Source organism: Rhodnius prolixus, unplaced genomic scaffold, assembly GCF_049639745.1.
Source record: "Rhodnius prolixus isolate KJV_2025 unplaced genomic scaffold, Rpr scaffold_7, whole genome shotgun sequence".
NCBI lineage: Eukaryota > Metazoa > Arthropoda > Insecta > Hemiptera > Reduviidae > Rhodnius > Rhodnius prolixus.
The window spans coordinates 19396171-19422773 of NW_027411582.1; the positions used below are offsets into that span (position 1 = coordinate 19396171).

A 26603-nucleotide genomic window follows, 5' to 3' on the forward strand; every position below is an offset into this window, starting at 1 on the left:
TTTTTTAATTCTGTATTGTGTAACTGTAATTCGGCAATATGTATTATGTTTCAAGTTTGTCGATGACCTACATTAGAACACATGAAGAAACACAAAAGAAGTTGCTGAGAAATAAATAATAGTATCAAAAATAAGTATTAAATTTACTAAACTTATTTTCCCCAAAATATTGCTTTATAAAATTTTGTTGGCGATATGTAAAACAATAGAGAATTCAAGACTTTTTATTTCATTTTAAACTTTGATTTCCGAAGTTGTACACACTTATGAGTGCCACATTTTACTTAGTTTAGTAATGTAACTCCAACATGAGATTTAAACTATTTAAATAGTGGTAGTGGTTTTTTATTTATTTATTTTCTTCTTCCATTATTTATGTACTACCCTGATTTTTAAACTTGAAGTTGAGGAAAGCAATGATAGAAAAACACGAGTTCAATTCAAAATCTCTTTATTAAGTAACACATTTTCGTCAATTTATAATACTAACTATAAGTAAATATGACTGCTATTTAGAACATGTTCTTCTTAAATATATGTAGGTACATAAGTAATTTTTAATGTAGCTACCATTCAAAATTCACCTTAGTCTATGCATTAGAATAATTACTAAAAACTAGAAATATTATTGGTTACCGATCATTAATGCAATTTCTGTCTAAGATTCTAACCAAATAATCCTGGACTGGCTCCAGTAGTAAACTATATTTATACTCTAATTTTTCAAATTGCAAATCAGTTTCAAATTTGTATTTTCTGATGACAACAGAAACCATTGTCTTTATTGATACGTTGGCGTAAACGCCCCCTAAAAAATAACAAAGAATGGATGAAGAAAATTAATACAAAATGCAAAGTTCTTTAGACATTATAGAATAAAAACCGATCTCAATAAGCTGTTAAGATTGCATAAATAAGTAATTAAAAAATGGAATTAAATAATTTTTGAAAGTCAATTATCTTTTCAGTTTAAGTGCAATTTTGTTATTATAAAACAATCAAAAGTAAAATGGGAACAAAGAGAAAAATTTTGATAACTTACCTGGACAATTTCTAGGCCCTAAACTGAAGGGTATATAACTCCCTTTTGGTCTTTTAGCAATTTCTTCTGGTAGGAAATGATCTGGATAGAATTCATTGGGATGTGACCAAATTTCCCGGTTTTTATGTAATGTGTTCAGCATAATATACACTGAGAAACCTTCAGGAATTTTATATTCTCCTATAAATTAAGTTATAATTTATTTTGTAATGGAAATTTGAATAAAATGAAATAAATATTTTTAAATTTAGAGTGTAGCTGTCAATAATATTTTCTTTTCAAATGTAGCTGTCAATGATTTATTATTATTTTCATTCGTCTTATCTCTTGACAGAGAAATAAAAGAATATATTAATGTCAACATTACTATTTTTCTTGCAATCGCAGGCACCTCGTGAAGGCGGGCAGAATGTGCACCATACACACCAATAAGGTAATAAAATATAAAAAAATTGAAATTAGCAATATTATAAGTGTTTGTTCAAAACTTAAGTTTTAATGAAGCAAGATCAGTAAAACAGCTTATAAAATAAAAAATAAGGAGAATGTAAATAAATCAATGGGAAAATAAAAGAACACATTTAGTTTAAAAGACTAATAATATTTCGTTGAATAATTATAAAATTAAATGATTTATAAGAAGAGGAACATGGATTGAAAGAAATATTATCCAGTATTCACAGTTTTGTAAATATTACTAATTCATTATTATATATACAGGGTGTCCCAAGCTATATGGATAATGACTTTTTCTCGGAAACTAAGATAGCTAGAAAAAAACTAAAAAATACGTGTTCCCTTAGTTTTTTGTTAGGAATCCAAATTTACTTTGTATTTTTTTTTCGGTGCTTCCAGAAGCGAGATATAGGCACCAACTTCATTTTTTCAAATGGGAAGGTGCGTTTTTTATTTCAGAAATAGATTCCTCTATTTTTTTAAAGAAAAATTTACTTTAACGGTTTTTTTCTGTGAGCGATATTTTAGAAGTTATGAATGAAAAAATGATTCTTATAAGAAATTTCAAAATGATAATATTATAACGGTTTTTTCATTGAATAAGAAGAAAAGTACTATTTTATTATAAATTTTACTCCTCATTAATATTACAGATCATGCTCGAACTGGCCTTCACCATTAGAGATGCATAGACATGCTCTTTCCAGCCAATTGCCCTTACTGCCAAAGAAATAGATTCGGCTTTAACCGAGTTATAGGCATCTCTGCTTTAGTTCATCTACAGATGCCATCCCGGCTTGATTCTGATGCACCTAGATTTAGAAATGCTTTAAGGTAAGCAAAAAAAAGGAAAGAAAGAAAAAAGTTATGAATAATCACCTTGTTTTTCAGGTATCCCCAAAGGAAACAGTCCATAGGTGTCAAATCCGGTGAACGAGATGGCCACTGAATAGCCTCCGTGATGGATATAACACCATCAGGCACGTAAAGAGATATCTCGATAGGCAATTTGATGGGCGTGTTATATCGACACGGGGGGCGATTCAGTGTCCACCTCTTAACCGGATTTGACACCTATGGACTTTTCCTTTGGGGATACCTGAAAAACAAGGTGATTATTCATAACTTTTATCTTTCTTTCCTTATTTCTGCTTATCTAAAAGCATTTCTAAATCTAGGTGTATCAGAATCAAGCCGGGATGGCATCTGTAGATGAACTAAAGCAAAGAATAATAGATGCCTGTAACTCGGTTAAAGCCGAATCTATTTCTTTGGCAGTAAGGGCAATTGGCAGGAAAGAGCATGTCTATGCATCTCTAATGGTGAAGGCCAGTTCGAGCATGATCTGTAATTTAATGAGGAGTAAAATTTATAATAAAATAGTACTTTTCTTCTTATTTAATCAAAAAACCGTTATAATATTATCATTTTGAAATTTCTTATAAGAATCATGTTTTCATTCATAACTTCTAAAATATCGCTCACAGAAAAAAACCGTTCAAGTAAATTTTTCTTTAAAAAAATAGAGGAATCTATTTCTGAAATAAAAAACGCACCTTCCCATTTGAAAAAATGAAGTTGGTGCCTATATCTCGCTTCTGGAAGCACCGAAAAAAAAAATACAAAGTAAATTTGGATGTCTAACAAAAAACTAAGGGAACACGTATTTTTTAGTTTTTTTCTAGCTATCTTAGTTTCCGAGAAAAAGTCGTTATCCATATAGCTTGGGACACCCTGTATATAATTATATATATTCTTTTTTTTTTATCTAAGGTCTAGCAGCTGGATTCGAACCCGGGAACTCCGCGTGGGAATCCAATACGCTAACCGCATAGCTAATCCCTTCCATACTAAGTTGCTAATAGTTATTTCATTACTCCAAAATCATCTAAGAAAAACTTCCTTATAAATCACCATACATTTTCAGATTATCCATTTAATGAAATAATGAAGATGTAAATTTTGATTGAAAAAAAAAATTGAAATAATAAAGAATAGAAAACTGTATCTTTAATTATTGTACACCCTATTATAGCCAGAGTTGGGCAAAAATTTAATCAATTAAAAAACAATTGAATTAAACCGAAATTTAATTTTAATCATGATTAAAATTAAAAAAATTAATCGGCCAAAATTAGTTGATTAAAATTAAATTCACTTTTAATTTAATCGGAATTTAATCAATTAAAATTTTTAATCATAACTAAAATTTAAGATTAAAATTAAAATTAAATAATCATAATTTTAATTGATTGAATTTTTTTTTTTTTTTTTTTTAATTTATTTTGTTATTTACAATCTGTATAATACACTATACAATAAGTAAATAGGGAGATAGAAGTATAGAGGCGTGAAAGGCAGGAGGAAAGAAACTGCCCAGCGGCAGCACTTTCTACAGGATATTAATTTTAGGCCTTCAGACTGCGAGGAAGTCGCGGGTCCACTGGCGATTCAGTCGGCGAGGAGTATTGTCAGGAATGTCAGAGGAGGCGAGAGACTGTACTAGAGGATTGGAGCTAGTCGAGAGAGTAGTGTGGAATTTTTGATATTTAGTCTTGGCTAATTGGTGTACGAAAGGGATGTTGAGGTCGTTGTGTAGAGTGAGGTTAGTTACGTATAAAGGAGCGTCAGCTATCTGTCGAAGTAGTTTTGATTGAAATGTCTGTACAGTCCGTATGTTTGTAGGTTTGGCTGAACCCCACAGCTCTAGTCCGTAAGTCCACATTGGTTTGAGGATAGTACTGTATATTAATCGTTTGAGTTCAATAGGTAATTTGGAGCGTCGTCCAAGAAGTCTGTAAAGTAGTTTCGCACGTTTTGTCATTGCTTGTCTTTTAAGTCTAGTGTGTGGGTTCCACGTGAGTCTCTTGTCTATGTAGAGCCCAAGGTAGCGCACCAGATCTGTATAAGGAAGAGGATTGCTGTTGAAGAGGACAGGTGGACAGGAGCCCCGCCGGAGAGTAAACGTGGCGTGCTGGCATTTCTGAGAGTTCATTTTAATCCGCCACTTCTTGGCCCAGGATTCTATTTTATGTAAGTGTGTCTGTAATTTGTATGAAGCTGATGTAGGATGTGTACTTGTGGCTAGTATGGCTGTGTCGTCTGCATATGTACAGAGTAGTGTAGAGGGTTGTACAGGTATGTCTGATGTGTATACTGTGTAGAGAACGGGGCCAAGTATACTCCCCTGCGGCACCCCCGCCCCCACTGAATTGATTGAATTAAATTCCAAATTTAGTTTTAATCACTTTGGACGATTAAATTTTTTAATTTAATCAAAATTTGAGAGATTAAATTTTTAAAACCAAACATTGCCAATGGTTAAACCAGAATCGGACCAATGCATCTTTATTCCGCCTAGCTGGTGCCTCTTCTCTATCAATATTATCACTTGGCACCTTCATTCTACCAGTCTGGTGTCTCATCTATACCATGTTGGTGACTCTCAAGACTTACATAGGACCACCTTACACTCACATTTAACCATGTTTACCACTCACTAGACTTAGATAGGACCACCTTACATTTAACCATGTTGGCGACTCACTATACTTAGATAGGACCACCTTACACTCACATTTAACCATGTTTACCACTCACTATACTTAGATAGGACCACCTTACACTCACATTTAACCAAGTTTACCACTCACTATACTTAGGACTACCTTACACTCACATTTAACAATTTACAATCACATTGGCGACTCAATAGACTTATGAACAGGGTGACCAGAGTTATGTGTTCCACCCACTTTTTTTTTAAAACGGCGGGAAATTTCAAAAAAATAGAAAACACGTATTTAATCAAATCTAGTTTTTTTCAGTAATTGACCCATTTTTTAAACCCCAATTTCCCCAGATACAGTATCTAAGTTTTTTTCAAATGGAACAAACCAGATCTAGGCAGGCTAGAGCTATTCGATATTCCAGATCTTCGATTGAAGCCAAGGGATTAAGGTTACTGTACACTTTATTTTTTAGATATCCCCTCTGAAAATAGTCTATTGGGGTTAAATCCGTAGTTCGAGGTCAAAATCGAGCTCTTCTTGAACCGGATGATAACTGGGGATGAAAAGTAGATTACCTACGAAAACATCGTAAGGAAAAGGACATATTGTGAACCCGGAAAACCTAGCCCTTCCACCTGTAAACCTAATTTCACTCTGAATAAGAGAATGTTGTGTATATAGTGGGACATTCGAGGACCTACACATTATGAGCTTTTAAAACCGAACGAAAAGCTAAATTCGGAGAAGTATTGTTAGCAAATGCATAATTTAAAGGCAGCAGTCCAAGAAAAAAGGCCGGCGATGTTCAATAGGAAGAACAACATACTGCATCATGATAATGCCAGGCCAAATGCTGCTTTAAAGACTCGTCTAAAAATTGCAGAACAAGGCTGGAAAATTCTGTCGCATCCACCATATTCCCCGAACTTAGCACCCTCCGACTATCACTTGTTTTTGTCCTTACAAAATTTGTTGAAGGGCGAAACATTTAAAAATAAAGTAGACATCAAACAAGTACTGGTTCCATTTCTCGCATCAAAAAATAATACATTTTTCAAAAATGAAATACATAAATTGCGCTCACGCTGGCGAGATATCATTAATAATAATGGCAATTATATTATTTAATAAAGTTTATTGGTAAGAAAAATTTGTATTTTGTTTTATTCCAAAAACGGACAGAACTTTCCGGTAGACCGTATATAAGTCTAGTGAGTGGTAAACATGGTTAAATGTGCTTGTTAGGTAGCCCTATATAAGTCTAGTGAGTCGCCAACATGGTTAAATGTGAGTGTAAGGTGGTCCTATATACGTCTAGAGCAGTGGTTCTTAACCCGTATTCAGCGAAATAAAATTTTAAATGTATTGAAATTTAGAAACTTAGGAAAGATACGAAAACAAAAAATTGTTCCTTTTTTTTTAATTTGAATTTAATTTTATGTTCTTGCAAAATACCGAATTTCAAATTATTTAATGTTAGTGTTCCGCGAGAAAAATATATACATATAATTGTGTTCCGCGTCTATGAAAAGGTTAAGAACCACTGATATAAAGAGTTGAAAATTTATTGGGTCATGAAATTCTGTAAAATTGTGGCCGTTCTATATCTCCCACTGTGAACCACGTATTGATATGGAATTTTGTTCTCTTATACACTTTGTTTTTCTCAATTATAAACTATAGTTATTTTGTGCACAGATCTAAAAAGGTAGAAGATAAAAAGGGTTGAAAATTTTTTGGGTCATGAAATTCTGTAAAATTGTGGCCGATCTATATCTCCCACTGTGAACCACGTATTGATATGGAATTTTGTTCTCTTATACACTTTGTTTTTCTCAATTATAAACTATAGTTATTTTGTGCACAGATCTAAAAAGGTAGAAGATAAAAAGGGTTGAAAATTTTTTGGGTCATGAAATTCTGTAAAATTGTGGCCGATCTATATCTCCCACTGTGAACCACGTATTGATATGGAATTTTGTTCTCTTATACACTTTGTTTTTCTCAATTATAAACTATAGTTATTTTGTGCACAGATCTAAAAAGGTAGAAGATATAAAAGGTTAAAAATTTTTTGGGTCATGAAATTCTGTAAAATTATGGCCGTTTTATATCTTCCACTGTGAACCACGTATTGATATGGAATTTTGTTCTCTTGTACACTTTGTTTTTCTCAATTTTAAACTATAGTTATTTTGTGCACAGATCTAAAAAGTTAGAAGATATAAAGGGTTGAAAATTTTTTGGGTCATGAAATTCTGTAAAATTGTGGCCGTTCTATATTTTCCACTGTGAACCACGTATTCGTATGAAATTTTGTTTTCTTGTACACTTTGTTTTTCTCAATTATAAACTATAGTTATTTTGTGCACAGATCTAAAAAGATAGAAGATATAAAGGGTTGAAAATTTTTTGGGTCATGAAATTCTGTAAAATTATGGCCGTTCTATATCTTCCACTGTGAACCACGTATTGATATGGAATTTTGTTCTCTTGTACACTTGGTTTTTCTCAATTATAAACTATAGTTATTTTGTGCACAGATCTAAAAAGGTAGAAGATATAAAGGGTTGAAAATTTTTTGGGTCATGAAATTCTGCAAAATTGTGGCCGTTCTATATCTCCCACTGTGAACCACGTATTGATATGGAATTTTGTTCTCTTATACACTTTGTTTTTCTCAATTATAAACTATAGTTATTTTGTGCACAGATCTAAAAAGGTAGAAGATATAAAGGGTTGAAAATTTTTTGGGTCATGAAATTCTGTAAAATTATGGCCGTTTTATATCTTCCACTGTGAACCACGTATTGATATGGAATTTTGTTTTCTTGTACACTTTGTTTTTCCAATTTTAAATGTATTGAAATTTAGAAACTTCGGAAAGATACGAAAACAAAAATTTGTTCCTTTTTTTTTAATTTAAATTTAATTTTATGTTCTTGCTAAATACCGAATTTCAAATTAATTAATGTTAGTGTTCCGCGGGAAAAATATATACATGTAATTGTGTTCCGCGTCTATGAAAAGGTTAAGAACCACTGGTCTAGAGACTCGTGAAGAAGTCCAAGTCTACAAAAATTAACCGAAAAGTATTTATTAAAGACGCTTAAAAAAAGGGCCTCGCCAAAACGTGGTTCGAACTATTGGTTGAAAAGCCATAAAAGTGGATGATTAAATTAGTTTGATTAACGATTGAAATTGAACTAATTCGGTGATTAAAATTTAAGTTCAATTTAATTCTCAGATTTAATCATAATTTTGTTAGTTTGATTAAATTAGTTTGTCATATGATTAAAATTACGATTAAATTCGCCGATTAAATTCTGATTAAAATTAAAAATAAATTTAATCAATTAAAAAATTTAATCAATTAAATTTAGAATTTAATTTTTTTTTTAATCAGTGCCCAACTCTGATTATAGCCAGCCATAATTTATATCACCTCCAATTTAAAAATTAAATCAATACACGTATATTCTTACCTAAATCAATATCGTTGGTAAGTTTCCTGACGATACCTATTGCACTATAAAGCCTCCAAACTTCTTTCATTATTCTATTCAGATAATCCATTTTGGATAATTGTTCCCAAGTTGGTTGCAATTCGATGTCATCGCCTAAAATATCTATTTGTTCTTGATAGATTGCTTCTTGATGTTCAGGAAACATGGCCAAGAACAGTAACACGTATGATAATGTTGCAGCTGATGTATCGAATCCCTGTAAAAAAAAAAGTGTATTCCTGAGAAATGCTATTGATTGTTCATAAAAATATAATATATTAAAGTTTATTACAGCTATAAGATAGTCGGAGACTAGCCTTCCAGTATCTTCCCAAGAAAGTTTATCTTTAAACGCTTTCGCTTGAAGTATATCCGCATAGTAAACTGGTATTCCGCAATCACTCTCTGAATTATATAAATTTGATTTATATATTCTTAAACAATGATAAATATCATTAAACAATAGATTTTTGAAGTATTTGAAAAAATTCAAAAGTACCTCATTTTTAAACAAAATGTAAACATGCAGGGCTTCACATATAACTTAAGTTCTATAGGATTGGATTACACATGAAATAAATAAATATTAAAATTGTAAATAAACAATTTGTGATTTTAAAAGTTAGTAGCAGGTTTTCTTTTATATTTAACGTGTGATAGCTATTCTGAAATAAACAATCGCCCTTAATTTTGTTTGTTTTTTTAATTATCACAAAAATTTGTTTAATTTTTTACATGTGCTCAATACAAAGAATTTTTTGAAAATATTTAATAATATCAAACCTCTTTTTTAACCATTACAAAAAATTTCATCATGTATATCTTATCATTAAAATAAATAAATAAAACGAAAAACAGGTTACCTGTCTTTATTTTCTTTTCCCTTAGTCTACCATCGAGAAGCTGAAAAGAATAAATACTGATTCATGCTGATTCAATTTATTAGTGTATTATTAAATAATATTGTGGATAATTTTGAAAATGTAGTTAGGTCCACAGTGCTGGATAATATCACTAATTTTAGTCGTCGTTGCACTCTTGTTTTTTCTTATTATTTCTTTAATTCCTGCCCGATTTTGAATTAAGATTAATTAAACAGTTTTTAAATTCTACTTTCTCCTTTATTTTATTTTATTTATTTATTTATTTTTGTGGTAATTACTTAAATTTTGTTTGTTAAATTTCTTATGTGTGTTCATTTTGCAAATTTAATAACACTAAAGAAATAAAGTAATCGCCTACTTGTTCAGACAGAGGTTTATGATCAACTACCAAGTTTGGTGTCTTGGGTTCCCTGGGGCAGAAGCTCATAATTTACTATATTTTTCCAAATAAATCTGCGACTAGTACTGGAACAAGAGATTTTCTATTGACTAGTACGCGCTCAGAATACTTCAACAGCTCCTGGCTCAACTTTTTTTTTTATTTGTTAACAATAATCTCTTAACTATGGAGAAGATTAGAGATAACCAAAAAAAAATTTGTAATCAATATTAGATAACTTAATAACCAAAATTCAAAAGGATGAAATGGCGGAGCAGAATTATAAACTAGCTTCTTATCTATCATGAGTACCCAACGTCTCATGTGTAATTGTTTATTAAGTAGACTTTCATACATGTTAAATGAATTATTCAAGAAAGAATTGAGTCACAGAACTTGAATTAGAGATCTTTTATTTGTGATTACTGGGTAAGTTAAGAATAGGACCTAATCCATTTTCATAATCGAATACAACGATTGGTAGATAACCTGCAAATACTGTGAAGGAGATCATATGTTTATTTTATTATAAGAAAGAAATGTACGAAAAGCAGTTTGTAGATTTTGCAAGTCTGCAGAAAAAGAAAACATAAAATCTGGTGCGAAAAATCAAACGAGTCTGCTTTACTATAATCACCGAGTTGTTGATTTTAATAACATGCCTAAAACAAATTTTTCCTGCAAAATTCAAATACAAATCTTTAATGAATATTTGTTGATCGTTGGTTCAGAAAGGGAGTTCACTTCCAAATTGGATTAGCAGCCGCGTACACTAGAAAACAAAATAAACAAACATAAATAAATAAATAAATATAATAATCTAAAAATGCGAGCTGTACGAGTGCATTTTCTGTAATAAGACAAAATGCTGTGGAAGAAAGGAGTGATAGTGGCTGATAATAGTTATGAGACTATTTAAGACTAATTTAGATTAAACCAATGAGAACTCTAGTGAAACAATTAAAGAGGCAGTGCTCCAAGAAGAAATGAAGAAAGTGGAGATAACAAACATAGTGAATCTATCAAGAGCAGAAAGCAATAAGGAAGGTCACTAGTATATCTCACAAACGGCTGTGTTTGTGGAGATAGCTAACCATATGATTTTTTATATTATAACTTTTTAATTGGAATTACGTACCTAGTAGTTTGAGTTAATTATTATTGACATTTAAATTTATTGTTAGTGAGTTTATTTATTATTATTCAATAAAGTTTAATAATTGCTGATACTCGTCTAGAGAGACTTGTATGTTAATTTGTTCTTTAGTTTTTCACTTAATATATGAGTTTTAGTAGAAATATAATATTGAAATTATTTTGGGAAAATGAACGACAATTCTGCGCATGGCGACTTCAAGCTAATAAATTTTTGTCTTTTAATTTAACTTAATCCTAGTTTTTTTTTATAAAAAAAAAGAGTGTATTTATTTATGTAAGGCACCCCAATTTTTGAAGTCATTGGCGCCAGGATCTTCTTTAGAGCGCTGCTGGCTTTCTAGCAGTGTTCTCTAGTTACAAAAAACTTTCCTTTACTGCTGTAAGAGGCTTCTAGGAGAAGAAAATTAATGGATTGGCTACTGGAAGTGAACTCGGGATCTCGGCAAGGAAATCCAATGGGCTAAAATCTTAGCATTAAATTTTGGATTGTTTTGTTTTTATTTTATCGAACGCCAATGGGGAGGAAATTCGGTCATTTCTTTTTTCGCAGCCCATTCAACTGTGTCACAGCTTAGAACACTCTACAAATTGTTTTACTTTCTTAATAGAACCATTGTTACACAGCGGACACAGTGAAGAGCCCGTCGACCCAATCCCAAATAGTTACCGCTGGCAGGGAATAGATTCCAAAGCAAGACTAAACAATGCCACATTGTCCAGTGGAGATTTTAGTCGTTAGCAAACTATACATTACTCTGTACTGGATAGCTCTTATCTTCAGATCTCTTATTCTTAAGACCGGCTTACTTGACTTATACTTACTCGGTTATAGTACCACCTATAGGGAACTACGGCATCATTATGGAACTTCTGTCTTAGCCAGTTTATCAACCAACATATAATCATAATTCTCATTATTAATATCAACATTTACAGCAAGAGCAGCAATTCTATATTCATTGAAACAATGTATAAAATTTGCGGCCAATTTACTAAAAATTAAGCAACTAGAAACGGCTAAATGCGTGCATTATATTGTTTAGTAGATATAGTGACTTTCTTCAACTCTAGAAACTTAACTGGACTCACGTTAAATAAAGACAAAGATCTGTATATGATTTTGTATGCAGATGATATGGTCCTTCTTGCCCCCACTTGGATGAGTTCCCAAAAGCAATTAATTGCTCTAAAGGAGTACTGTGAGGAGAATTTATTGAATGTCAATATCAGCAAGACTTTTGCAATGGTCTTTTCGAAGGGTGGAAATTTATCAAATGTAAAGCAATTGAGTTATGGAGAGAATAATTTAAATTTTTCTAATAACTTCAATTATTTGGGGGTCCCTTTTTCTCCATCCGCAAAGTTTACCAAGGCGGGCCTTATTAAAGTCTTGTAAGAGTGACAGTTGGGAAACTAAGCTTGCTTTGTATGATTCCATCTCTGAGAGTGTGCTTTTGTACTTGGTGGAAATCTGGGGTTGTGACTTCAGTAATGTAATAGAAAGAGGGCAACTGAGATTTTTAAAATTACTGCTGCATCTACCAAGGAATACACCTGATTGTTTTGTACGGATTGAAACGGGAAGGATACATACTGGTTTTAAGATCTTTAAAAGAGTTTTAGGCTGATGGTTAAGGCTGCTAGAAATGCCAGATTGTCGCCTTCCCAAAATGTGCTATTTAAGGTTGAAGGAATTGGATGGTAGTTGTAATATACCATATAATTGGGTGAGTTCACTGAGACATTGCCTCTCTTCTATCGGTGCTGAAGACCTGTGGGCTGGTCAGAGCGTAGCTGTGACTCGTGAAGAATTCCGTAGATTATTAGACTCGTTCAAGAAAAATTTGCTGTCTAAAGATATCGAGTCAGTCCTGAATAGTCGCTATAATCCGCACATTTAAGTAATTTAAATTTTGGAGAAGTTTACTTAACTTACAATATTCATATTGAAAAGTTGAGATTAATGGCTCAGCTTCGTTTAAGTTACAAAAAAGTCTGTAAAATATATTTCAATCAGAAAAAATTTGAATTTAATAGTAATAAATTATGTCAACTGTGTTCATTAAATGAACCTGATGACATAGCTCATGCCATCGCAAGGTGCCCTACCCTTTCATCTTTTAGAGATCCACTTGTTCAGAAATACTGTGGTGCTGTGGACAATTGTGATGACATCTTTGTAAATTTTCTTTCTTTTACGGAGCCAGGTCATCTCAGTAAGTTGAATGATGTTTTTGTTTTCTGTCAAAATATTTTTAAATTAAGAAGTATTTTTTGTTAGTTTTCAAAGTTATTCTATAATTTTATTTATTTTTTTACTATTCTTGCCTTTTATATTTATATTTTGGTTATTATTATTATTATTATTTTGTTTTTTACTAAGTTATCTTGAGTTTGTTTATTCTTTAAATAGGTAGTTCCGAATTTTTTTTTGTGTATTAATTAAGGGCAATGAAGCATTTCTTGTTTTTATTTTTAATTTGTTTTGTTGGAACCACTGAGTATTTCTGTTTACCTTTTGCCTTATGAGGCTACTTGTTTATGGTAGAATTTAAATTTTATTATTTTTTATTTTTATTAATTATGTATAACTATTATTTATGTATTTTTTGTATTTGTTGAGGTCTATCTCCAACTGTATACCCTATCCTTAACAAAAACTTACAGTTTAAAATGTTAAGTATAAGGGTTGATTAAACGCCAAAAGGTACACAAATCAGCAAGTACCCAACATTTCATTAATACTTCATTAATATTTAAGTAATTCTACTGCATTAATTTTCATTAATAAGTTATTTTTTAGAATTTATTAGATGTCACAGACCCTTATGCTGGCCATTTTCGTCTACAAAATATATGTTCAAGTAGCACTGTAGATTGACTGTAATATCTAGTTATCTATAATAATGAAACTATTAATTACAGGTTAAAAAGAAAAACGTTATAAAAAATAAAAAAAAATTATGAGGCTAAAAAATTCAAAACTTTCTTTTAAAAGAAACTTCACCAACATACATCAATGATTTTCAAAAATCGTCGGTTTAAGTTCATTCTTCGATTAAAGTAATTGTTATTTTATGAAGTAGTCAAACGTTTATAATAATTATCTGGCTTTATCGCAAGTAACATAGTTTTCTTCAATTACATTCTCAATGTAGGTATTCATCCCACAATGTTGTATATATGTAATATAAAGTAAATAAGATATGCATATTTTTAGGACAGCTAATTATTCCAGTATTTTACTATAAGTAAAATTAGGGGGACTAAATTAAATTACAATCGAGAAATCAATACTTGTTGTTGAATAATCTACTTGTTATAACTGTGTGTTATTTGTGCTCTCGAATATTTCGGTAAGACGAATTCAAGACAGTAGCCTACTCTAACTTTGTCTTTTTCTACTTTAACATGCATGTACGTATGTGTGATTTATCATAATTATAACAAAAAAATATTATAAATGAAGTGGCCAGCATAAGGGTCTGTGACATCTAATAAATTCTAAAAAATAACTTATTAATGAAAATTAATGCAGTAGAATTACTTAAATATTAATGAAGTATTAATGAAATGTTGGGTACTTGCTGATTTGTGTACCTTTTGGCGTTTAATCAACCCTTATACTTAACATTTTAAACTGTAAGTTTTTGTTAAGGAGATTTTTGTACCTTTTGGATAGATTTTCCTTTTTGTCTATTTTACAAAGTTACATATCTGCTTTACAGATTTTTTTAAAATTTGGAATAAGCAATTCTATAATTATAACCTGATAAGGTGTTAAGTCGGAACCGTAACTACCACTGGAGAGATCTTTTTAAAGAATGATTATAGTTGCGGTCCCCCAAACCATCCCCAATAACAATGTTTTTGAAAAAGCGTTTTGAATAACATAGGAAGGTATTTGTACGTAAATAGCAAAATTAAACTACGATTTCAGTACTTCCTTTTAAGAGGAGTAAGAAAAATAAACTACGATTGCAGTACTTCTCCCTAAAAGGCAAAGAGGCAAAGATTTTTTAATCGAACGACAATTCATTGATTTAAATCGGTTCACTCATTGATAATTTAAACGATTGCAGTACTTCCTCTTAGTAGGTGCAAGTGCATCAGCAACGTAGAGGAGCTTTAACCACTTATTCGAGCTGAATTTTATCAAAATCGTACTAAGCGTTATAGAAATATTGGTAATAATAGTTTTAGAAAGGGCCTTATTTGGGTGGGGCGAACTCCCCTCCTTATGAGGCGCGGCGTCGAGACTTTTAAAGTGCAAATCTGTACAAAATTTCGATTCGAATGACACTTCGGTCGGTTCACGTGTCGATAATTTGAAACGATTGCTATACTTCCCCTTAACAAGTGTAAGAGCTGATTGCCGCTTTAATGTTACGTAGGGGAACCCTAACCCTATCATCCTACCAAATTTTATCAAAATCGGGCCAAGATTTACAGAGTAATTAGTAATAATAATTTTGGAGGGGGCCTTGCATAAAGGGGGCTAACTCCTCTCCCATTCCATGTATAGGATCGAGACCCCCAAAAGGCACATCTACATAAAATTCCGAATCGAATGACACCTCATTCATGAAAATCGGTTCACGCGTTTAGGCGCTACGTTGTTTACAAAAAAGGTAACAAGAACAAGAAGAACAAGAACAAGAACAAGAACAAGAACAAGAACATTTTTTGAAAAAGCCGTTTTTGCTCATTTTCGGCAACTTTTTTCTCGAAACCTATTAAATCTGGGTCGTTACAAAACAAATACAGTGATAAAGGAGGGTTTGCCCTATAATTTAAAGAAAATTTGGGAATTTTATCTTTTATAGAAAAAGAGAAAAAAATTGTCAAAGTTGGGTGCTTTCGCATGTTTACGCTTTTTCGTGCAGTTTTTGACGATCAACCCTTATACAACTGTCCTACCGGACAGTTTTAATATGCGTTAAGCCAGTTGTAAATTTAAATAAATAAAATAAAATAAATATTGTTTAGTATCTTTGCTGTTATGTGGAAATAGATGTTATAGTATCTACAATTATGTGGAAATAATAGAAATTGACTTTATGCCTATAGTTGAATTTAGACAATTTCAACTTTTACTGGAAATACTGTTACCAAGTATTTCTGACAGGTTACATTGTAGTATGATAACTACATTTTAGCCGAAACTAAACAAATTGACAAGCCGAAAATTGCAGTCCCAGCTCTAAGTGTACAAAGGTAGCAAAACATGAATAAAAAAAAATGTTCTCTACGATTTTTAGCCATGAACTCGTGGTACCTACTATTGTAGTTTTTACAATTTAGATACAAAACTAAAATTATAAATAGTTTTAAAAATTTAGTGAAATTCCCCATAAAATAGACACACAAATCCCTCTTGAAACGTATCGTTCAAATTAAATTCTTAATTTTTGTAAAATAGGAAGTTTACAAACCTCATGTGATAGTTTCCAAAATATTTTAGATAATTTCTTTAAACGCCTACCAGCCTTTGAATGTTTTGCATATGTTAAACATATATTATAAGGAATCTGTATCATCATCTTTAATACTATATCTTCAATACTGTGAAATCAATAAAACAACATAAGTGGTACAATTTAAAAATGGGGAAAAAAATGTAAATTTGAACAATTATTTCTCTAATGATCAAATCACTATAATCTTTACCTTTGTACATTGCCCAGCAAATCGTACTGTTCATTCTCGATTTCATTTAAGTCAAGCCCAAAACTTGATACTGAAAGCATTTTTAAAAAACTTAAATAAAACATTGCCTAATCTTCGAGAAGATCATGAAATATAATTAAATACACTTTTAAAGAAATGAACTTAAAGAATGAAAATAAGGTTGTAAACAAAAGTTGTACGAGGGTCGTTTGAAAAGTCCGTGCAAAAATAAAAACTACTTAATTTTTTGGGGTAAACCTTTTTTATTTTTCAACATAGTCTCCTTTTAGGCTTATACACTTCGTCCAACGCTGCTCTAGTTTGTTGATCCCTTCCGAATAATAGGATTTGTCCAAGTCTGAAAAATAGCCATTTTTCAAACATCACCTCCTCGTTTGAATAAAATCTTTTTCCCGCCAGCCATTTCTTCATATTGGGGAACAAATAGTAGTCCGAGGGAGCCAAGTCTGGTGAATAGGGGGGTTGTGAAACGAGTTGGAACCCTATTTCCATTAATTTTGCGACCACAACTGCTGAGGTGTGAGCTGGCGCGTTGTCGTGATGGAAAAAGACTTTTTTGTGGGCCAATCGTGGGCGTTTTTCTTGCAGCTCGGTTTTCAAACGGTCCAATAACGATGAATAATATGCACCTGTAATAGTTTTACCCTTTTCCAGATAGTCGATGAGGATTATTCCTTGCGAATCCCAAAAGACAGTCGCCATAATCTTTCCGGCCGAAGGGACGGTCTTCGCCTTTTTTGGCGCAGATTCCCCCTTGGTAACCCATTGTTTAGATTGTTCTTTGATCTCAGGAGTGTAGTGATGTAACCATGTTTCATCCACAGTGACGAAACGACGCTTAAAGTCCTGCGGATTCTTCTGGAACAGCTGCAAACCGTCCTTGCAACACTTCACACGATTTCGTTTTTGGTCAAGCGTGAGCAATCGCGGCACTCATCTTGCGGATAGCTTCGTCATGTCCAAATGTTGATGGAAAATATTATGTACCCGTTCATTCGAGATGCCCACAGCACTAGCAATCTCACGCACCTTCACTCTTCTGTCATCCATCACCACATCATGGATTTTATCAATGATTTCTGGAGTAGTAACCTCAACAGGGCGTCCAGAACGTTCAGCGTCACTTGTGCCCATATGGCCACTCCGAAAATTTTGAAACCACTTATAAACTGTTCTAATCGAAGGTGCAGAGTCACCATAATGTTTATCAAGCTTCTCTTTAGTCTCCTGAGGCGTTTTGCCTTTCATAAAGTAGTGTTTAATCAACACACGAAATTCTTTTTCGTCCATTTTTTGAAAATCACTCGACTTCCTCGATTCAAACAAATGCCAAACACAAAGAAATAGACCGATCTGGCTGAAACTTGGTGTGTGTTCTTCCAAGAGATGCTACTAACTAAACATAACCTCGATACGCGCCAGTGGTGCTATCTCTCTGACTTTGCACGGACTTTTCAAACGACCCTCGTAGCTCTTTTTAAGAACAACAAATACGAGAGGTTTCATGAGCGGTTGTTGGTGGAGAGATTATGAAGGGTTGATTTGTTTGAAAGAGGTCTCCATTTAGGAGGAATCAAAACTTAAAAAAAAAAAAATAGTAAATAATATTCTGAATGTAAAAGCAAAAAGAATCATTACTATTCACTCTATTTTACTGTTACATAAATTAGACAATTAAATAATATTGATAAATTACAAAGTTATCTAAAAAAATATTATGTATTTTAAGAAAATATGTCAAACGCAACAAGAGTAAAAATGTATACATCACTACAGACTAAATGTTTATATCAATTCTGAGGCTTTCCTCAATCCAATGTTTCTTATAATTTCAGCTTCCAGTCTGGATCTATCCTAGTTATTCTCTTCTCTGTCCGTAACCTTGGTTTTATCTATCATCTATCTTTTCCTTGGGTCTGTTCTTTCTCCTTCTACCTTCGGCTTCCCAATCTAGGATTTCCTTAACTCTTCTTCCATTCTGTTTTATAATGGCCGTACTATCTAAATTTCTTTTCCTCCATCTTCTGCAGCACATTTTCTTGAAACGTACATCTTCTTTCTAATTTTCTGTTTCTTTTCTTACACTTTCAACCATTATATTGTGCTGCCCTTCTCCAGTAATCCATATTAGTGGCCAGTAGCTTTTTCTTTAAGGCCTTATTCAAGTCTTACCGCGCATAATAATCTACTTTGTACCATATACAATCCGTTTAGAATTTTTTAGAATTATATTGCCGCTACAGTATACTGTATGTCTTTGAATTTGAATAGTTTATTTACAATTTAAAAATATATGCAAATAAATGTACAAAAGGAGGTTTCTGGCTGGAGGGCCTATATACTCTCCACAACTTTAATATTTACATGGATGTTAATAAGTCAAATTTAAAACTAAGGCAAAAAAACTTAAAAAAAAAAAAACCTTACTACAGATACCGTATGTCAATTACGTTTTTATGCGCTTACAATTCTTTGCAACACTTGAAGCATCCCTACTAATGTCAGAGCACACATATTTGAATTGCTCGACCAAAAGTTGGGGTACATTAATTACTAATCTTTTCGCAGCTGCACACGATGAAGCAAAAGCTAAGAAAATTTAATAACCTAAAACGATATCTTTATGTCACCTTTTAGCAATAAGAACCTAACCCTATGAAAGAGATTATAATAATTTCAATTCAAATGTTTGTAAATATTGCAATAATCAATCGTCCTATTCGAAATGATAAGATATCAGTGAACTTTATACCAATAAAATTATCTATTTATTATATTTATACTCACTGCATATAATATCAAAAGCATAATTCGTCATATATCTTCTTAAATTAAAATCAGTTTTTGTGCCAGCATATTTTTTTAGAACATTGCCCAATTTTAGTGCTTTCTCATGGAATACCTGTATATTTGATTCAATCATTTTTTTGGAAAGAGCTTTATCTAATGGCTTGCGTAATTCATGCCATTCTTGACCTAATTCAAAATAAATAAATGTTCAGAACTTCTTATCGTTCTTAATTTAAACGAATTCAAGGAATATTCGTAGATTGCTTACCATTTCTAACGAACAGCCCATTAGCAATCAAACCGATGTAATTGTAAATATCATCTTTATTTATTGCATCTTGACTATTTAATATTATCTGCACAATAATTTTAATATATATTCAAAATTAATAAGAAAATATTAGCATTCACACTATTCAATTAGATCTTGGACTAGCTATCACTGCCACAGCTAACATTCATCACTTGGAAATGTTCGAATCTATGCTTCATAATGCATTACGGATTAACTCAAAACTAAATGATAAGGTTGCGTTTTCATAAATAAATATTAATAACATAATATACATCGAGTTATATGTATAATAAAGAGTGCAAACATGAATTTAAATTTAAAAATAGGTTTGACATAGACACATGACTTTCTTACATTTTCTTTTTTTAAAGCTATCAGTTCGACAAAAATTCTGCAGATTGGTAAAATTGGTACATTTCTCAGAAGTGGCACATTAGAGAAAATAACAAATACCAGGATGCACATCTAAAATCAAATTTTACGAACAAAATATTTTAACCAAAACTATTTTGTCCTTTACACTAGTGCACCTAGTTTGAAGAATGTAGACCCGTTCATTTATAGAAAAATCTTAAAAGCCAACATTACAACAAAACGCTTGTTGTAGAGCTGGGAAATAACAAGCTACACTCATTGTTATATTATGTAATGACAAGTGGCCGATCTTTCTTTGAAAACGGTTGTGGTTTTTCTGAAAAGGATTCTGTTTGCAGTATTTAATTTATAAAAGGTCAAGCGCGTTGGGATTTGTGTGATTTGCATGATCAGGCTGAAAGAAATACTGAGAGATGGGGAAAAAATTAACTAGAAAAGCAGTAACATTGCATATAATTGCAGTAATATTGTCGAATCTATGCACAATAATAGAAAATAAAAACAGTTATAAACTCAAAACATTATAAACTCGATCTTTAAAGCAAGATTCCTCAGCTTCCCAGAGCCAAGCTCTCTAAAAAGATTGTGTCTTCTGGCGAAGATTTAATTAGTTTTTATTATAAATAAAAGGAATATTACCTCAGCCCAAATTAAAACTATTAAGGAAATAGATAAAAACAAGGTGAAGATGAAATGAATTTGTTTGCAAATGATTTTTCATGCTTTACTTAAAGGAGGATGTTATCTTAAGAAAAGTTGAAATTTTTTGATAATCTTTAACAATATTAGAAATAATAATTTATAATTAACACACTACAGCAATTTTATTAAAACCATTGAAATTTGCTAATTGCGAGTTTTTAGTTAGAAAAATAGAACCTAAGTAACATACCTCAATGTATTTTGCATTTGACAAAAGAATCAAAGGTTTAGGTCCCAACCATAATTTAACTATCCCATCTTTGTTAGTGTAATCATTAAATGTTGACATAACAGTTGTAAGTGCCTCTAAAAAGTACGCACAAAAAAAATGAAAGATTTCTTCAGACTAAAACGTGAATTAAAGTAAGACAAGTTCAATCGGATAGGATGATAATTAGACTAGAGTTTTTCCAATCTTAAGCATATTTATACACTCTTGAATTAGAAATTCGTATAACATATTTATTTCCTTCCGTTATTAGACCATACGTTCTTACGAAACATACTGGAGAACAACATTAGAAGTAAACCTAGCATAACCCCAGAAAAAGAGTTCTTAATTGAATTTTACTGTTACAAATCAAGGTTATGAATCAATATAAGTGCAAACTGAAAACTAAGCTTATCATTGTTGCAATTTCTCGTAAACACCTTAGAGAGCAGTAAAATCAATTTATTTAAATGGCAATTTGATCCAAAAATGTATTGCTGGGACAAATTTTAGCTGCTATACCAAATATAGAATTTGAACTTTGTGCAACTGTTTAACCCAATTCTGTAGTGTTAATGTTTAGAATTAAAATTAGTTTTTGTAAAAAAAGGTAATCTATGATTCAAGAATGATACAGGATTCCTTAAAAATGGCCGAATCATCAGAAAAGTGACACCCAGATGAGAATCAAAATCTATTATTATTTTTAAAATAATTGTTTTATAATTATATATTATTAATCACTTGATTTCTTACCCTTGTTATTTACCCTGAATTTCTACACAAGAAAAAATAATCATACCTTTTTGTGTTGAAACTTTAGCAAAAATCAAAGCATTTCCAATTAGTGGCAATGCTTTAGGTCCAGGTATGTTGGCCGTCAAATTTATTGCACGAATTAGCCATATAATGTATTTGATTAAGTGCCAAAAACAAACAGTTACAGCCAAAATAAGAACTGCGAATCCAATCATTTTCTCAGATTATAAAATGCGCAAATGCATTGAACATTTAAGATGGCCTGTATTATCAATTGACCTGATATTGGTTTAATTAATGAATTTTAGGTGGGGCTGAAAACGTCATTTTTCATTACTATTACTTCCTACTGATATTGCACTGTAAATTCAGTTGATTATATTAATTTTAATTGCAATAATCCGGGTTACAGTTCGACAGCCGGCGTTTATATCTCTCGACAGTGTTGTCTATGATAAGAGAACTATGTCTGGAGGCCGGCAGAGCAATGGGCGCTATTGACCTCAGATGTTGATGCGCCTTAAAATGGAAAAAAGATATCTAATGTATTGAACCAGATAACAATAAACAATTACCTAAATGCCAACAATGTATCTTTTCTCCGAACAATCTTGGCAGTTTATTGCATAAAAGGTGAGTTTACAACTTTCAGTATAATCTATACGTAAAAAGAATTTCCAATTAAGTAAATAATTAAAAAATTTATCATGAACACACATACGACGTTCTCTTAATATACTTCTATCGAGGTGTTTGTCTGTATCTCAAAAGTCAAAAACAAGGGCTAACTCAAGAAATAAAATTTGTGTTGTAAATCTGTCTATGTAAGGGCATCAGCACATGGAATTCTGGTTCAATACGATCTTGCACTTCTCAAACTAATAATCATAATTACCTGCATCATAAATTTTAACAAGGGATTTTTTTAATATCTAAGCTCCTATTACCCCTAAAAAAAGCATTTTCATAAAAGAAATTGCAATAGTTACTTTTAAATACCAGTTTGGAATTCTCTGTCACAAATAACATTTTTTGCAGCCAGAGGACCTCCCAAAACGTGTATTTCTGGTGGAAAATTAATATTGAAAACCGATCACGAATAAGATAAAATTGTAACTTTGATCTTAGATATCTCAATAAATATTAGGGATATAGAAACGGAGTCAACGTCATTTTTTACCATTTTTTATGTAGTTTTTGTAATCATTGTTAAAACCAGTGGTCCTTATGAAACCCTAAAAAGGTTTTTGGCCGTAACTCCGCCAAAAATGAAGATACAGCATCGGGAGTAGAAAATTTAAAAACTAGACCGAAAAAAACGTATAGTTTATTAAATGAGTTTTTTACGAAATTTTGCTTTCCTAAAAAGTTATTAGCGATTGGTACGTTTTAAATGGATCACCCTGTATATGCGTTTATTTATACTTAAATTTTTGTTCATTTTATTCTCTTTAACAGTTTTTGCTTCAAAAAAAATCCTGTTCTTTTTGAGGTCAAATTTTTATTTGTGTTTTAACCAAATCTAGGCCTGGTAACCTCATTCTTGGATGAGAGGTTGATTACCTTAAAAAAAAAAACCTTAAACTCTTGGTCAATTAATATAAAACAATAACCTTGTATTTACGGAAACTGGCCCAATTTTTTATAAACATAAATGTTACTTTTTGGTTCAGTATCCAGATAACCTTCAACCATGTTCTATCCAGTTATGTTTATGTTGTCTCTTCTTAACATCGTCTCTAGTACCCCTCCTTCTTACTATCCCACTTTGAGAAGGATACCTTTCTCCTGCTGACTCACATTCCTCAACAATTTTCGGCCACCAAGTTGCTTTAATTCTTTTATCATGGCAACACTATTTGAGTCTTCAGGAGTTAACAGCATGAAGCACGTTGTTCACTATAACATCCCTTTCTCTAATTACATTGTCGGTGATATACAGAACATGCGAGAATTCAAGGCTTTTTATTCATTCTAGATTTGATTTCCCAAGTTGTAGAAACTTACGAGTGCCACTTAAGTATAAAGTAATGTAACTCCAACATGTGATTTAAACTTTTTAAATACAGGTACTTTCTTGGAACCCCCACACTAGGCTTAAAAGAACAGAACTGAACAGACGCTATCGACTACTTAAAAGACTCTTAGACGACAGATCAAAACTCTCTCTGGACAACAAAAGACTGATTTATACTTCTATTTTGAAACCCAACTGGGCGTATGGAATAGAGCTGTGGGGTTCAACCAAACGCTCCAATCTCCAAAGGATTCAATCTCTACAATCTAAAATACTTCGAACTATTGTTCACGCTCCTTTTTATGTCTCAAACCTGACTATACACACTGACCTTAACATTCCTTTTGTCACACAAGTTGCTAAAACAAGATACAGAAAACTCCACTTCAACCTGCAATATCATATAAATCCTCTAGCTAAAAATCTTTCTTCTAGAACTCTTCCTGACAACCCGACAAGACGCCTTAAAAGACAGTGGCCTCGTGATCTCCTCTCCAGTGAAGAGAGTGACTAACCATCCAATATTAGGGAGTGTTACCACTGGGTAACTTCTCCACTCGTTACTTATCATTTATTGCTCCATTGAATCATTGTTACTTAAAGTGCTAACGCGCTGATTGTAGCACAATAAACGCAAAAAAAAAAAAATACAGGTAGTGAGTGGTCTTTTTATTTATTTCTTATTCTTCTTCTTTGTTACCTTCTCGTTGCTTCAAGAGCAATTAAAAATAAAACAAACAAACAAAACAAAAGATCAAATGACTCGCCTCTTACGAACAGGAAAACATAACTCTTGATAATAACAATCAACACCTTACATCAGATCATAAACACAAATAAATGCTACAAATGCTACTACAGGTACAGGTATACCACCCTCAGGGTGCGTTCCACTAAGCGCTCACAACGATCAAAATGTACCTTCAGCCGTTCCACCTGACGACCGCGGTCGTCGTAGTGGTCGTGGCGAAAACGTCACATCATTATTTTAGCCCCACCATGAAAGCTGGGTCGAAGTGGGCGTTCAGAAATTTGGCGCAATTTTTCAAAAGCAAAGATGGCGACCGAAAAAATTATATCAGGTAAATGAAAGTATTATCTCATGTAAATAATTGAATGTGTTTCTCGAAAGTCTAAAAAAAAATAATAAAATGAAAAATTATCCCTTTACATACTAAATCACTGAATAACGACCAATTACACTTTGATACGTAGCTTAAGTTTTCGATTTTCACTATTGCGATTTTGTAAAATTGTATTCCACTCTTCACCGGAACTAGATGAAGAACTTTCTAAAGCATTATTACGTTGCATTACTAAATATCCTACTATTGCCACAAAAGACATTTTAATTTTATTTAAACGTAAATTTTATAAAAACTCCACGAAAATTTAATATAAAATTGAAATTATATATATAATATATTTTTAATATAAGTCAACTTTACCAATAATTAATAAAGTTAATTATAACTGCTTACAAACGGGGTTAAAATTAAAAGACAACCTCTTCAAGCTTCTGACTTATTTTCGAGGTCGCCATTTGTAATGTTTACATGAATGGTTAAAACGCCCCATAGTCCATTCCACATGAGTTTTCGATGGTAACGCTCGCTAGTAAGTGAAACGGGCAAAACCGCGGTCGTGAGCGTGATCGTTCTGAACGCTTAGTGGAACGCACCCTTAGTAGGTGCTACAAATAATTTAACCTACTATTTATTTTCCCTGCTTGCGTTGGTAAATAAAATGACACTACAACAACAACCTCTACACCAAAAAGATTGCCTAGATATGTGAAATATGTTTCCAAATAATCCAATCTCTGTAAAAACCCCATGCAGCTAGTGAAATCACAATTTCTTTGTAGTGCCAGAAATACAGATTTAATATTTATTCAGGCAGGCTTTACGTCCAACTACTAATTAGGTGTCGTGAATGGAGGCAACTAGCGAACATACTTTACTGTAAATTTCTTTTATTAACCATTAAATAAAATCCAAAGCCTACAGACCGGGAATCGAACCCAGTACCACAATACATATTTAGCTTTACTGGTCTCGCCTCAAACCGCTCGGCTACCGTGGCGCTACAGATTTAATAATTAATGCTGAGGCTACTGAACCATCATGAGTTTGGATACTCTACATGGTGATTCTGCAATCCCCTTTACAAAGTCGCTAACTCATTTCCTTATTTCACACCATACGAAAAAACTCCAATAAATCAAAGTGCTACTAGCTCTAAGCAAAGTGAAACTTTTAACCTTTGCAATATACTATTACAGAAATAATAATTTAAATTCATTCATAGATAAGAATTAGATTGATACAGAGGAATTTTTCAGCTATACAGGGTGAACCAGTAAGTATTGTCAATAGGCCTACTGCGTTTAGTACATCTAAAGTGGAGTTCAATGACTTATTGGCCAACTTCATATTTTTCACTGTTCTTGAGTGACGTCACTTGAAAGTTTTTTTAAAAAAATCATTACTTTTTTCCAATAAAAATGTTATTACTCAGAAAGTTTTTGTCCGAATTCGATTCTGATGACATGGTTAGAAAGACAGATAAATTTCCTAAAAATTGACACCATTTTGAAGCATAAATTATTCTCCAAACAGCCTAAATCTTCCTCCGGGAAAATAAAAGTAATCGAAATTTTTAAGAAAACTCATTAGGCTCTTATGTGATCATTTTCAGACCTAGGTGCTGGCACTTTTTACAAAAGTTTCCTTGTCTAATGGGTATTGAAACGGTATATCATTTTCCAGGATTCCTTCTATCTTCGTATGAGAAATTGCGTTTGTTTTGCAAGAAAACGTGTAC

At 32.1% G+C, this 26603-nt stretch overlaps 1 protein-coding gene across 1 annotated transcript; it reads right to left on the reverse strand.

The window, feature by feature from the left end:
* Positions 1-440: 440 nt before the first annotated feature.
* Positions 441-25133, reverse strand: LOC141447124 (cytochrome P450 4c3-like). Its single transcript, XM_074114339.1, has 11 exons — positions 21804-25133; positions 20981-21096; positions 19687-19774; positions 19416-19604; positions 16608-16677; positions 16373-16502; positions 9380-9419; positions 8809-8921; positions 8496-8733; positions 1043-1222; positions 441-808 (listed from the first exon to the last, which is right to left on the reverse strand). Exons 1-11 carry the CDS (start codon positions 21973-21975, stop codon positions 633-635), a joined length of 1512 nt encoding a protein of 503 aa, XP_073970440.1. The 5' UTR covers positions 21976-25133; the 3' UTR covers positions 441-632.
* Between the last annotated feature and the right edge of the window lie 1470 nt (positions 25134-26603).